The sequence below is a fragment of the Xenopus tropicalis genome, chromosome 2, assembly GCF_000004195.4.
Source record: "Xenopus tropicalis strain Nigerian chromosome 2, UCB_Xtro_10.0, whole genome shotgun sequence".
Classification (NCBI taxonomy): domain Eukaryota; kingdom Metazoa; phylum Chordata; class Amphibia; order Anura; family Pipidae; genus Xenopus; species Xenopus tropicalis.
In genome coordinates, this window is record NC_030678.2 from 30687377 (window position 1) to 30702249 (window position 14873).

Below are 14873 nucleotides of genomic sequence, written 5' to 3' on the forward strand. Positions count from 1 at the left end.
ACTATTGCACCTTCCCATGCTCCCATAATACCATTACTAGAAGAGTTAAAGCAGTTCACAGGTCAGGTGATAGAGAAAAGCTGAGGGAAGTCAAAGAGCTGGTTCAATTTGTGAAACACTTGAACAATGTGCCCCTGTGCATACCACAATAAGCATATTTTCTGAAATTGCAACCCCTTTCCTTTTCCAAAAAAATTGCACCCTAAGGAGGTGTCTCTTCTGCCTACCCCAAACTCCATCGCTATTTGATGTTGGAAGGCTGATGGGATGGGGTGTCAAAAACATAAATGTAAAAATGTTATGTTAAAATACTGATCAGGAGCTAAATAATTAGCTCCTATTAATCCCGGCTACTGGTACCAGTGTAGGCTCGAGTGTAGCAAGTGACCAAGGTGATTAACATTGGCCCCTGCCACATGTGCATACACTTACGGTGACATGTGGGGTGGGGGAGTGACAAGCACACAGTGGTAGTGAGGAGGGGGAGAGTGGAAGTGATGAGCATGGGGGGTGAGTGATGGCAGAGTGGTGCCTAAAAAGGCCGGCATGAACATTTGCAGGACCTGACTTCACTCACATTGGTGCCTCATCTGCCCACCCCTAGTTCTGGCTGTGACGGCTAAAGCAACAATGCTGTCAACAGGGCCTTATTTATAATGGGGCATGCATTTAGTTTTTTTTTTTTATTAAGACGTAGAGGGGTCGGGATGCTCTTTGGGAGTGACGTCACGTTTCCACTATGTTGGCATGTGTGATGTCACGTGCACAATGTAGGGGCGTATATAGGTCCGGTGCCTAGGGCGGCAGCAAACCTAAATACACCTCTGGCTTTCAAGTAATATGCTAATGCCACTTACCGCGCCTAGCAGTGCCAATCCGGAACCAATGTTGATAATAGTTGGAATGATGTTGAATTTTCCAGCCTGTGAGAGAGTAGCATTAAGTCATAGTATCCAAACAGTATTAGTATGTGTCTAATATTAATCCTTTACTAGAGGATCGTTTATTCAGGATAACCTATACTTCTATTGTGATTTGCAAATGATAAGGGTTAAGACCTGTTTTCGGCTTATCCTTAAGTGACAGCTTCTGTGTTAGGGCTGTGACAGATGGGGAGATTAGTCGCCACGCGAGAAATCTCCCTTGTCACGGGAGACTAATCTTCCCCAAATGCCATCCCACCGGCGAGGATGTAAATCGCCAGTGGGATGGCATATGCTGCGCCGCGATTTGGCGAAGTCGCTGAAGTTGCCTTGAGAGGAAACTTCCGGGTATGCCATCCCACTGGCGATTTACATTCTAGCCGGTGGAATGGCATTTCGGGGAGATTTGTTGCGCGGTGACTAATCTCCCCATCTGTCACAGCCCTTACAGTGGTTTAGGGAGCGCTAGGGATTTCACACTTGGCAGCAATAAGAAACAGCTGGGGGAGCCCCATTGTGACCCTGACTGCAGTTGTCTTTGTTGGTCTACTGGTCTCTTTACTCTGTTACAGACCCAGGAATTATTTAAAGCAGCTACCAGAATTGCTTTGGGCTCTAGCCTACACACAGTTTAAGAATATAGTATATACTACTAAGTCAGTGCCCAGTTAAGTAAAATAGTATAATTATATTTGCTTCAGTTATTTCTAATTTTCCAGGTGGAAGCGTGTTACAAGCATATAGAGATTTGGCCTTCCTCTCTCTCACATTGGCCACATATCACATCCACAATATGCTTATTCTTTCTGTGCTCCAAGACACAAAAAAAACCCAATCACAGGCAGCAATGGGCAGGCAGAGTATGGCACACAGGCAGCTTAGGGCAGGCAGAGTATGGCACACACAGGCAGCATAGGGCAGGTAGAGTATTCCACATACAGGCAGCATAGGGCAGGCAGAGTATGGCAAACACAGACAGCATAGGGCAGGCAGAGTACTGCCTGTGTGCCATACTCTGCCTGCCCTGTGCTGCCTGTGTGTGCCATATTCTGCCTGCCCTATACTGCCTGTGTGTGCCATATTCTGACTGCCCTATGCTGCCTGTGGGAGGTGAACCTGGCAGGGGTTTGTTCTGGGAGTTTGTTAGCAGTTGGAAATAGGCATTAAATGGTCCCTAAGGTGTGTAATTATGTGCTGGGGGTTGTTGTGCTATCCACAGGGAAGAAGGAGTCATATGGATTTAAGGGTGTGTCTTAATTTGAAATAATACAATTCTTTCACATATGTATGATGGTTGATATCCCTGCAGTGAGGACCCAGCATTTGGGTTTTGCTGTGTTACCACCATTGTGTTAACATGGGTGTGGTTTGAAGTGGGTGCGGTTTAAAAAAGGGAGTGGTCAAAACTGGCTTCCATTAGCGGCCCTCCGCCATGTATTCTGTAGAAATTCCGGCCCTCGGCACCACAGATGTTGGACAGCACTTTCTTATAAAGTCTAGTAACCATAGCAGCTAATAAGCAGCCAGCATGTGAAAGCAAACATCTGGTTAGTTGCTATAAGTTACTAGACGTTGTGCAGACTTAGCTAATTGTATTAATTGTATTAAATTACCCTATGACACCGCCAACAGCAGATAGATAATGAAGGGCGTCACTCATACCTTTCCATTCACCATAATATCAAAGCGGATGCCGTAAGCTTTAATCAGAGTTCTATAGTCATTCCCATTGGCATCTCGGTAATATTTGGCAAACCTTTAATGAAAAGCAAAGCAAACACATAATAAAATGCACATACCGGTAAGTCCCAACAATAAAGCAACTTAAGTCTTTTATGAAGGCATTTTTATAGAGGTAAGTTAAAGGGGAACTCCACCCAAACACAACTTAAGTTTTTTGAAAAGTAAACATTATTTCAAGCAACTTTGCAATATACATTAATTAAAAATTTGCAGCTTTCTCATGAGTGTTAATGGAATAATATGGTTTGGAATAGTTACCTAAGCCGCCCCCCTGTTCTCCTGCTGATCTGGCTGGCTACTTTCAGACTCAAATAAAATTTAACAGTAGTCACCTGTCCTCAGCCTGCCTTCAGCATTCATCCTTCAAATCCAACAATCTCCCCTGCACACGTATATTTGGAAATATATATAAGGAAAGAAACATCACAGTGCAATGCATTGTGGGTTGTGTAGTTCCTACATGCTGTCTGTAAGATGTGGAGAAGTTGTTACAATTTGTAACATCAATGTTTTAGTCCCTCCTCCTCTGCTAGGTGGTGTAATCGCCCTAAGCCCCTATTTATGCATCATAAAGGTGAGTTAGTACCTGAAGTTGTATCCAGAGGAGACAGATTTCTCAGTGAACTTATTATCCAGGCGAGTGAAGGAATAATGTGGGTGACATTCAGATGCCAACTTGTCGAGGTTACAGTTCCACTCTATCTGAATGCCAATTACTCCACCCTGATAATCAGAACACAGTTATTACAATGAGATGTTTGTACAATAAATATGTGTTTAACCCAGTGCTGCACTGAATTCAGAATGTTTCCATCTGGCCAAGTACTGAATCCTGAATACCAGTCACATGGTACTACGTGTCCAAACATTTAGAATATTTCCATCACCATTCAGCTGTACAGACTGACTAATATAGAGTAACTGCACACATATATGTCATGGATTCCTACTGGGCACTAAAGAAGTGGACCCCTTCCCCAATATGCCGACCTAAGAGGGCAATATCAAGCTGATCTGATTGTTTGGCCCTAGGGCCAAATATTTGGATTACAGTGTCAGGAATAAAAGTTGCCAGAGTGAGGACTGCATGAATGAGCCAATGTGGTCCTTAATCCCATGGGAAAATCAAACCTGCCTGACATCTAGATGATTTTGGTAGGCCCATTAGAGGGTCTTATTTGTTCTACGGCATCATAATTACTGCCCTTGTTCCAATGACTACTGCCACTGTGTAAAGCATGGAATGGACTGATATATAAAGGAGTTGCTTGAGCTACTTCTGGAGTTCGCTGTCCATATGTTTGGGCACATTTTGCATGTAAAACATAGTATATTTGGAAAGGTAACCTCAATTGCCATGCTCTGGAACTCACTGCCGGCCCATGATACAATCTTTCCCAAGTGAAAAATGGGGCAGTAGTGGTCGTCTTTGCTGTAGCGGCAAGTCTTTAAGTAGGAACCATTGTCAGTCTCTAGAATATTAGTCCTACAAAGGGAAAGGACAGTTGTAAGACTGTGCAAGATAGAGATTTTTATTGGAAGTTATACATGATAAAACCTTGTTATGATAATAGCTTTATCTTCAATCATTGGTCCTTAAATAAACAATGAGCTTTAAGGTTATTTGCTTATTGTGTGTACAGGACATTCTTTCCCTGCATATTTCTTGTTATACGTATGCGTGGGTGTAGCCACATCACTTCTCTTATCTGTGGAAGTTTACACAGAATTCTATAAGCTAACAGGCGATCAGAAATAAATGGCATTGTTCTTATTAAATCTAATGTTGTGGGTAGAAATATGGCAGTTGCTGTAATAAACTGTGCACTAAATTATGCATTAAAACATAGGTGGATTTTAATGAAGGCCTGGGGAGGCTAAACTTCCTTATACCAGCACCAGTCAATTTCCTATAACAAGCAAGGCAGAGATATTAGTCTCACCATGTGTTCTCGAGCATTTTACATGAAAGTGGCACTGTAATTATCTTATCACGTGTTTGTTTTTGGGAACATCATAAATGAAATGCTCGCTGTATTTATCTTACTGTGTGTTCTGGGGTATTTTATACATGGAATTGCCACTATATTTATTTTATTGTGTGTTTTGGGGTATTCTACACTGTGGCACTGTATTTATTTTGCTGTTCTGGGAGCATTATACATGTAAGGTTGCACTGTTTTTATCCTACCGTGTGTTCTGGGGGCATTATACATGGGAGTGGCACTGTATTTCCCTTACAATGTGTTTTGGGGGCATTATACATGTAAGTGGCACCATATTTATCTAACTTTGTTTTCTGGTAACATCATAAATGAAATGGCCACTATATTTATCTTACTGTGTGTTCTGGGGTATTATAAATGGAATTGCCACCGTATTTATTTTATTGTGTGTTCTGGGGTATTCTACATGGAAATGGCATTGTATTTATCTAACTTTGTTTTCTGGGAACATCATAAATGAAATGCCCACTATATTTATCTTACTGTATGTTCTGGGGTATTATGCATGGGATTGCCACTATATTTATTGTATTGTGTGTTCTGGGGCATTTTACATGAAAGTGGCACTGTATTTATCTTATGTGTTCTGTGGACATTATACATGGGAGTGGCACCATATTTATCTAACTTTGTTTTCTGGGAAAAACATAAATGAAAAGCCCACTATATTCATCTTACTGTGTGTTCTGGGGTATTATACATGAAATTGCCACATGGAAGTGGCACTGTATTTATTTTGCTGTTCTGGGAGCATTATACATGTTAGGTTGCACTGTATTTATCTTATCATGTGTTCTGGGGGCATCATACATGGAAGTGGCACTGTATTTATTTTATTGTGTATTCTGGGGCACTATACATGGAAGTGTCACTGTATTTATGCTGCCATATGTTAGAATGTATTCTCCATAAACACCAAAAATACCCTACACCTATGGACAGAGGGAATGTTCTGCAGCCGTTTTGCACTATGATGACTATACAAGCACTCTTACTGCACATCTCGTCACTGTTTATGTGTTGTGCCTCTGCTGGCAGGATACTTCCATGTAACAGTCACACATGGAATAACCAAAACAAATAAGGTATATAAAGCAATGCTCTGGACACTTACTTGGAGAAATCAAATTTTGGGAAGCGTATTGAGTTCTTAATGTAGACTGTGAAGTTTTCTGCTTTGCCCAGCAATGGTGTCCTGTAGATAAATAGGAAAGGGAAGTATGGAAACCTGTATTGCTATGGGGCACCCTGTATATAAGCTGAGTTATAGAGAATGATGATTGAACAGACTTTGTGTACCAAATAATGTATGTATTTGAATGTATGTGTGTTTATTATGCAATTCCCATAGAAAGGTCCAAAATGATACTTCTTACATTCTGCATGCAGTGGGAATTGCACTATAGGGCCTGTTTCACTAAAATCGGTGTGTGCTTAAGGATGCACATCAATATTTGCACATTAACTCTAATTCACCTAAAATTTTACATGGAGAACACAGTTTCAGTAAGGGTATAACCAAAAAAAGAATCCTCTTATGATGGTAAATATTCATCCACAGTAACTAGAAAGTACAAATACAGGCATTTCCTCTCCCAAGACAAGTAAATGTCTGTAAACCTGGTCCTTAGAAATAACACAAAGTGTGCACCTACTTTGGCTTCTTCTTCTTCTCTATGGGACACCATGCGAATATCTCACATGTGCCTGTTGCATTAACTGCTCCTGTCTTAAGGCAACGTCCAGTCTTAACACCTGAAAACACAAATGGCTGGCTTCATGGTGTCCATACACAAACATTCCCAGAGTATAACAATAGAAGAATTGTGTACTCAGGCGTTGCTGCACTTCCAGTTTAACCTAATCTACATCTGTTCTTCAGTAGGTTTCGATATACAAAATGCAACAAGAAACATATCTATGTATAGATCTATTATTTTATAATGGGTGTTCAGTGGCTGATTTAGAGCACCTGGGCATCCCCTGGCATGGCCCTAGCATCATTTAGGGCACACAAGCTGGGGAGCGCCCAGGTGCTGTGGAACCCTCTAGTTACAACTTGCCTGTGGTAGGCCTTAATTCCACAGCTCCGTTGCACCTAACAGTACTGTGTTGGCACAGGGTGCAGAAAGCGGATAAACCATGAGAAGGGCAAGGTACAAGAGGGAGGATGTGCACCCCTTAAGCCTCCTGCACATGTGCTTAGCCCTCTGTAAATAAGGGCTCATAAATCATCTGGGCCAATAAGTCATTTCAAGTACATAAATATACATTTCTCTAAACAGGTATGGGATCTGTTATCCAGAAAACACAGGACCTGGGGTTTTCCAGAAATGGAATCATTCCGTACTTTGGATCTCTGTACTTTGTCTACTAGAAAATGATTTAAACATTAATTATCCCAATAGGATTGTTGTTCTTCCATTAAGGATTAATGCTATCTTTGTTAGGATAAAGTGCAAGTGACTGCTTTATTATTACAGAGAAAATTGAAAATTAATTTACATAAAATTGAGTTACTCGACTAAAAATCTACAAGAGATGACCTTCCTGTAATTTGGAGCTTTCTGGATAATAGGCTCCCAGATAATTGATTCCATACGTGTATTAGCTTGTCTCATTCTCTCTGCTGCACAGCTCATTAAAATATATAATAAATACATTGTATTAAATGACTACAATATCATCTTCAGCTTCTCTGCTCTCCTGCTCTACTTGGGTTTTTGCTACTCTTTTATTCAGTGGCCTTTACATTGCAACCTTATAATGTAATACCATTGCCTGCAACAACGGGCTCTCCCTCTGGGCAGTCACTGTTCTTTGAACATTCTGCATCTGGGATCCCAAAACTCTGTTAAAAAATAGAAAGAAAAAAAAAATCAGTGCCTACATTTTTATTTTATGTAGCTCTGAACTCTTAGACGTCAAAGATGGATCAAACAAGTATAGGAGCCATACATAGCCTGGACTATGAAATGTTATTATTATTATTCTGAGAACAGGGATGTACTGTATGGTTATGCTGAGATGAGCAAAAAAAAAAAAAGCTTCTCGCTATAAAATACAGTAAATTGGAGATATATCATCAATCCCATACATTATGTAACTGGACTCTGGCAACATGCAAGACAACTTTTTTCTAATTTTGGTTCTGTACATTACCACAATTAATTTTAAATGAAACAACTCAGATGCAGTTGAAGTGCAGACTTTCAACTTTAATTCAGTGGGGTGAACAAAACGATTGCATAAAAATGTGAGGCCACTAAAGCATTTTTTTTACACAAGTGAAAAAAATAAATAAACTATAAAGTAATTGGACAATTGACTCAAAGGCTAATTTATGGGCAGGTGTTGGCAAGTCCATCGTTATGTCATTATCAATTAAGCAGATAAAAGGCCTGGAGTTGATTTGAGGTGTGGTGCTTGTATGTGGAAGATTTTGCTGTGAACAGACAACATGCGGTCAAAGGAGCTCTCCATGCAGGTGAAAGAAGCCATCCTTAAACGCAAAAACAGAAAAAACTCATTCGAGAAATTGCTACAATATTAGGAATGGCAAATCTGCAGTTTGGTACATCCTGAGAAAGAAAGCAAGCACTGGTGAACTCAGCAAGACCTGGACATCTAGGAAAACAACAGTGGTGGGTGATCGTACAATAATTTCCATGGTGAAGGGAAACCCCTTCACTACAGCCAACCAAATGAACAACACTCGCCAGGGGGTAGGTGTATCGATATCCAAGCCTACCATAAAGAGAAGACTGCATGAAAGTAAATACAGAGGGTGCACTGCAAGGTGCCAGCTTCTCATAAGCCTCAAGAATAAGCTAGATTGGACTTTGCTAAAGAACATCTAAAAAAGCCAGCACAGTTCTGGAAAAACATTCTTTGGACAGTTGAAACCAAGATCAACCTATACCAGAATGATGGCAAAAAAAAGTATGGAGAAGGCGTGGAACAGCTCATTATCCAAAGCATACCACATCATCTGTAAAACACGGTGGAGGCAGTGTGATGGCTTGGGCGTGCATGGCTGCCAGTGGCACTGGGACACTAGTGTTTATTGATGATGTGACACAGGACAGAAGCAGCCAAATTAATTCTGAGGTGTTCAGAGACACACTGTCTGCTCAAATCCAGCTAAATGCAGTCAAATTGATTGGGCGGTGTTTCATGATACAGATGGCCAATGACCCGAAACACACAGCCAAAGCAACCCAGGAGTTTATTAAGCAAAGAAGTAGAAAATTCTTGAATGGCCAAGTCAGTCACTTGATCTTAACCCAATGGAGCATGCATTTCACTTGTTGAAGACTAAACTTCGGACACAAATGCCCACAAACAAACAGCAACTGGAAGCCGCTGCAGTAAAGGCCTGGCAGAGCATTAAAAAGGAGGAAACCCAGCATCCCAGCAGTTTTTGAAAAAGCAGAATATCCAAGGCTATTGTGATACTAATATCTACAGTTAGTATTAGTGGTTGTATATATAGTTTATGTATGTGAGTGTATAGATTGGTAGGTGTGGGTTGTGTGTGCTGGGTCTACTTGGATGGGTTGAACTTGATGGACTCTGCTCTTCTTCTGGTTTTCAAGCCTATGTAACTATGTAACTATCTGGTGATGTCCATGAGTTCAAGACTTCAGGTTGTCATTGGCAGCAAAGGGTTTTCAACCAAGTATTAGAAATGAACATTTTATTTCCAGTTATTTAATTTGTTCAATTACTTTTGAGCACCTGAAATGAAGGGATTGTGTAAAAAAAAATGCTTTGGTGGCCTCACATTTTTATGCAATCGTTTAGTTCACCCCACTGAATTAAAGCTGAAAGTCTGCATTTCTACTGCATCCGAGTTGTTTCATTTAAAATTCATTGTGGTAATGTACAGAACCAAAATGAGAAAAAAGTTGTCTCTGTCTAAATATTTATGGACCAAACTGTATATGTCATTTTTCTTAAATCATGTTAGCTTAGCACTGCTGGGGGGAAAAGCATGATACCAGCAGTGTAAAACTGCAAATGTCATACTAACAAATACATAGAAAACTGATTTTGCATGATCAGAAGAGCAATCAGAGCAAGTTTACATCATTTTAGATGGGGTTTAGATCCCCTTTGAATATAAACATGATGAACTCAGCTTTATATGACCAGTTCTTGGAAGTTTTTCTTTTCCAGTAATGAATGATTGATGCACCTTAAAATATTGCACAGAACCAGACTGTACACCAGATCTGCTGGGCATGGCTCATCACACAAATTGTTGACCCTCTGACCTACAGATATTATATTTCAATAGTACAGTGCCAGACTGAAGTTCCATGTGTCTAATTAATAGGAAAGGAACTGCTGCCTACTGAGCAAGGGAAATGTGTATAAGTAGAATTAAAAGCTCTCTTGGCAGCCAGTGGGAAGGGCTCAGTGATATCGCCTGAATACCAATCGACTAAACTGTGGCAAACACTTTCAAAATAATCAGAAAATGAGAGAGCCTCATTTAGCACCTTGTCACAGACACGACCAATAAGGGAGTTATTATGATCTGAAAGCTTGAGAAGTGATTTAACTACATCATGATCTCCAACCCCTACTGTCTTGTTGCTATACCCCCAGTTGATGGGATCAATCAAAGTGGCTTCTAATGGAATGTTCAGCCACACCTCTAAAACAGTGGGGTCAGTTTAAAATACATAAGTAAGTTATATTGTGCCATTTTCAGCCTTGGGCTTTCATTGGGTGGTTAGAATTTCTACACATAATTAATACAACTTGGGTTTATTTTCCAAAGTACTGGTATGGGATCACTTATGTGGAAAAACATTATCCAAAAATCACCAAAATATGGGAAGGCCATGTCCCATAGAGACCATTTTAAAGCACAAGGAAAAGTATAATAGTCAGGGGTGCCAAAATGTTACGCACTCCCCGGTGATTATAATGGCCAATCCACGGAAATTCAGTGAGTGCTCATTCCTTGCCATCTTCTTTCACTTCTTTCTTCTCTCCATCCCAGGTTTGGGGTGCACAAGCACAGCAGACTATAAGGCTGTACTTACAAGCAGCACTGGGCCTAGGGCACCCAGCTGGCCTCCTCGCCCATGCATGTGGTTGCGCTGAAGATGGTAGAGGGAGGTGGGCATGGGAGATGAATATGTGGGTGGTGGGGGGAAAAGGGCCCAGGGGTCCATAGGACTAGGGGTAGGTGAAAGAAGTGGTACATGCCTAGCACGCCCCACACTTTTGCCCCCTAGGCAAGTGCCTCTCCTGCCTACCCGTAGTTCCCGTACCTTGTACTTGATGGTTACTAAGCTAGCAGACTTAAAGGGGACCTGTCACCCTAAGACATAACTCCAAATTATTTTCTATATTGTTAGTTAAGCAAAATAAACTTTACTTACTCTATATAAATAATATAAACCTTGTTTCCTTCCGTCTTGGAATTACTCACTCAAAGCAAGCCGGCAGGCACCATTTTGTGGGCACTGTTATGAAGGCAAGCTTTGTATCATGCCAAAATCTTGTTTATGTGCCAGAATGGGGGACCGGATGCCCATGCCCATGCACTGGCTACACTTTTTAGTTGAGGAGGGAGGGGAAAAGTGAGATGTGCTGTGACATCTAGGAAGTGCTGAACGGAAAGCTAAAGTTATTGTCTGCCCCGCAGGGCAGGCAATATATGGTTGACAGCTGGGATTTTTAAATGCTTTTTTAATGGGTATTTGGGTTTCATGTTTAATTTGAAAAGGACTTTTATTATACAGCATTTTTATGTTTGGGTGACAGGTCCACTTTAAAGGAGACATATCATATAAAAATGATGAATGTACCAGGGAATTATACTCCTCTAGATATAGAAGGAATGTGGTTAAAAAAGTTGTGTTTCTGACTGATTTATTGAGAAATTCGCCCAAATCCCCACTAGCCCCGCCCATCTGTTCCACTTCCTGCTGGCTGAATTCTCTGGATGAGCTGGGGAGCCGGCGGCCCTCAGTACCCTGCACTGTAGGATAGGAACCAATCAGCAGCTAGGCTGACCTGATAGGGAACTGAAGCCTGTCTGTGCTTGTGTGAGTGCAGGGCTGTGATTGGCTCTCCCCCTCCTACTGTGCTTCTGGCAGGGACCGTTAGGACACGCCCACTCTTCATTTCAACTCAGACAGAGAAGCGAGAGGATCTATAGGGAGCTCCAATAAAAGGGCCATTGTTACAGATAGGGTTAATGTTTAGCCCAAAGGGAACCCAGCACCGTATATTATTCATAATTGCCTACAAAATAAGCGTTTTTCCCCATTTATCCAATATGTCTCCTTTAAGGTATTACAGATGTGTAGGAACCGGGCTTAAATGGGCCACTAAAATGTTTTCTGTCTAATAAAATCATAATATAGGTATTGGATCAGTTATTCAGTATGCTTGGGACCTGGGGTTTTCTAGATAAGAAACCTTTCCATAATTTAGCTTAATGGGTTTATGTAATACTTTATAAGGCTCTAAGTTTGCCCAGGAGCAGTAACCCATAGCAACCAGGTAGAATTTTCTGTTCACCTGTTTAAAAGTATTGGTAACTATGGGTTACTGTTCATGGGCAAACTTAATGTTTTTTATTACATAACAACCATAACTCTGCTAAAAATCATTTAAATATTAAATAAACCCAATAGGATTGTTTTACCTCCAATATGGATTCATGCAGCTTAGTTACCACCAAGTACAAGGTACTGTTTTACTATTACAGTGAAAAGGGGAATAATTAAAAAAAAAATTTTAAATTGTTTCCTTAAAATGGACTCTATAGGAATAATTCATAACTGGATAACAGATTTCCTGATAACGGATCATATGTATTTTCTTACCTCAGGACACGTGCTTTGTCTCTGGTTAGGGGTGACAATCAAATTTGTAACTACAAAAAATACATTTTCACCCTAGAAAGAAAAGAAAAAAAAAAGAATTAATCTTATTGTTCTCGTTATTTTGCTTTTTTGTTCCACTGTACTTTTAATACAGCACTGACCTGAGGGGGGATAACATAATCAACTACATCCCATAGTCTCTCGCCAAGTTCAGAAGTGTTCGTGAAAGCGACTCCCTTCAGCTTGGTGATGATAGAGCTTTGTATGGAAGTGTCGGTTTCTTGGTATCCTTTCTTAACCACAAACACCCACCTGGGAAACAAAAGAACATTTCTAAATATGGGAATTTGTGGGAAATATGGGAATTCGTGAGAAATGAATGAATCTGCCTTCTAACAAAGTTATATTGTGCCTTCTTCCTGTGCCAATCAAAACGCTTCATAACACAGATGTGAAAGGAGTCCCCGCAGGTACTGTGCAGCGTCTAACCAATTTATTCATTCATGGGTAATACATCAACAAATGGAAGATGTCACCCCTAGAACAATGATGTGGTTAGGCATGGCTGAATAAATGGGATAAATACCAGCATTGCTATTATTGGTATTAAAATGGGCATTCAGGAGAGGCACCAAAGAAGAAATGATACTACAAGTGCTGAAGGTGCTGCCAACCTCCCTGTTCGCGGGCGACTAATCTCCCGTGTGCCAGAGCCCTAAGTGTTGTCAACGGTTTTGCTTAAGGTTGGCAGCACCTTCAGCTATCTTGCTCCCTTCCCATTGTTCTGCTGATCGGCTGCTGGGAGAGGGGGGCGATATCACTCCAACTTGCAGCGCAGCAGTAAAGTGTGACTGAAGTTTATCAGAGCACAGGTCACATGGCTGTGGCACCCTGAGAAATGAAGAATACGGCTAGCTCCATGTGAAATTTCAAAATTAAATGTAAAAAAAATCTGTTTATGTTTTTGAAAAATGGATTCCAATGCAGGATTCTGCCGGAGAAGCTTAATTAAAGAACTTACTGCACCAGCCTAAAGTTTCAACTTCTCTATCTCATGATCCAGGTCTTCACAGTTGCTACAAGGCCTCCCCATATTGGAAAGTGTCTGCGACACTCACATGCTCAGTGCACTCTGGGCAGCTGTTGAAAAGCTAAGCTTAGGGATTCGTCACAAAGGTCACAGTTACAATGGCTTAAAGGGGTTGTTTGCCTTTGAGTTAACTTTTACTATGATGCAGAGAGCAATATTCTGAGACAATTTGCAATTGGTCTTAATTGTTTTTATTTGTAGTTGTTTAGTTGCTAGGGCCAAGTTACCTAGTTACCCAAGGAGTGGTTTGGATGAGAGACTGGTATATGAATAGGAGAGGGTCTGAATAGAAAAGAATGTTACAAAAAGTAACAATAACAATAAAACTGTTTTGTTTTTTTTTTGCTGTTAGGGTCAGTGACCCCCCAAAAACAACTGCAAAGAGTTTGAAAAAGGCAAATACAATACCACATTCAAAAGACCATAAGAAATAAATATTGCAGACCAGCTGAAAGGTTGCTTAGAATTAGCCATTCTATAGCATACTAAAAGTACTTAAGAGCCACCCCTTTAATGTTTTTTTATGGGCAAATATTTTCACACCAAAAGATTTGCTGTGAAAATTAAAACTGCAAAAAAAACAGTCCATTGACTTTATTATGTTTTGCAAATTTTCCTGCAGTTTCATAAATTTCAATATGCAATAATATTTCATATGCGAATGGTTCCTCTTTCCTTGTGAAACCTGTAGGTCAACACACAGGCGGATATTACAAATACACAAAAAGAGGTTGTGGGAGCACTCCAAGGCTAAATAAAGTATACAAATACAATGGAAGTGCAACTGATATTACAAATATATGATATTTTTGGCTACAAAAAATACAGTGTTTCTAGTAATGAGTGAGCAGGACACATTTATTTCAGAGATTTGGGGGATCTAGAAGTTTTAAAACTAAATAAATTTTTAATAAAGTGACTTTCATTTTCAATGGGATTTTATTGTATTGCAGCTCAGTAGCTGAGCACCGGGGACAGAACTACAGGTATGGGATCTGTTATCTGGAACCCTGTTATCCAGAAAGCTCTGAATTACAGGAAGGCCATCTCCCATAGACTCTATTTTAATCAAATAATAATAAAGTACCTTGTACTTGATCCCAACTAAGATGTTATTGTTTTGGTGGCAAAACAATCCTATTGGGTTTAACTAAAGTTTCAATGATTTTTTAGTAGACTTAAGGTGTGGAAATCCAAGTTAATCCTTTAACTGGAAAACCCCAGGTCCCAAGCATTCTGGATAACATGCCCCATA

General features: G+C 40.4%; 1 protein-coding gene across 1 annotated transcript in view; it reads right to left on the minus strand.

Annotated features, from left to right (window-relative positions):
- p2rx5 (purinergic receptor P2X, ligand gated ion channel, 5) overlaps positions 1–14873 on the minus strand; it is a 36071-nt gene that overhangs the window by 7121 nt on the left and 14077 nt on the right. Inside the window, exons 2-10 of the mRNA XM_002938242.5 lie at positions 12690–12840; positions 12529–12600; positions 7448–7523; positions 6328–6427; positions 5787–5867; positions 4014–4152; positions 3253–3389; positions 2586–2679; positions 858–923 (exon numbers count right to left, since the gene is read on the minus strand). Of these exons, the coding sequence (XP_002938288.1) occupies positions 858–923; positions 2586–2679; positions 3253–3389; positions 4014–4152; positions 5787–5867; positions 6328–6427; positions 7448–7523; positions 12529–12600; positions 12690–12840 (916 nt within the window). The remainder of the gene's footprint in view (positions 1–857; positions 924–2585; positions 2680–3252; positions 3390–4013; positions 4153–5786; positions 5868–6327; positions 6428–7447; positions 7524–12528; positions 12601–12689; positions 12841–14873) is intronic.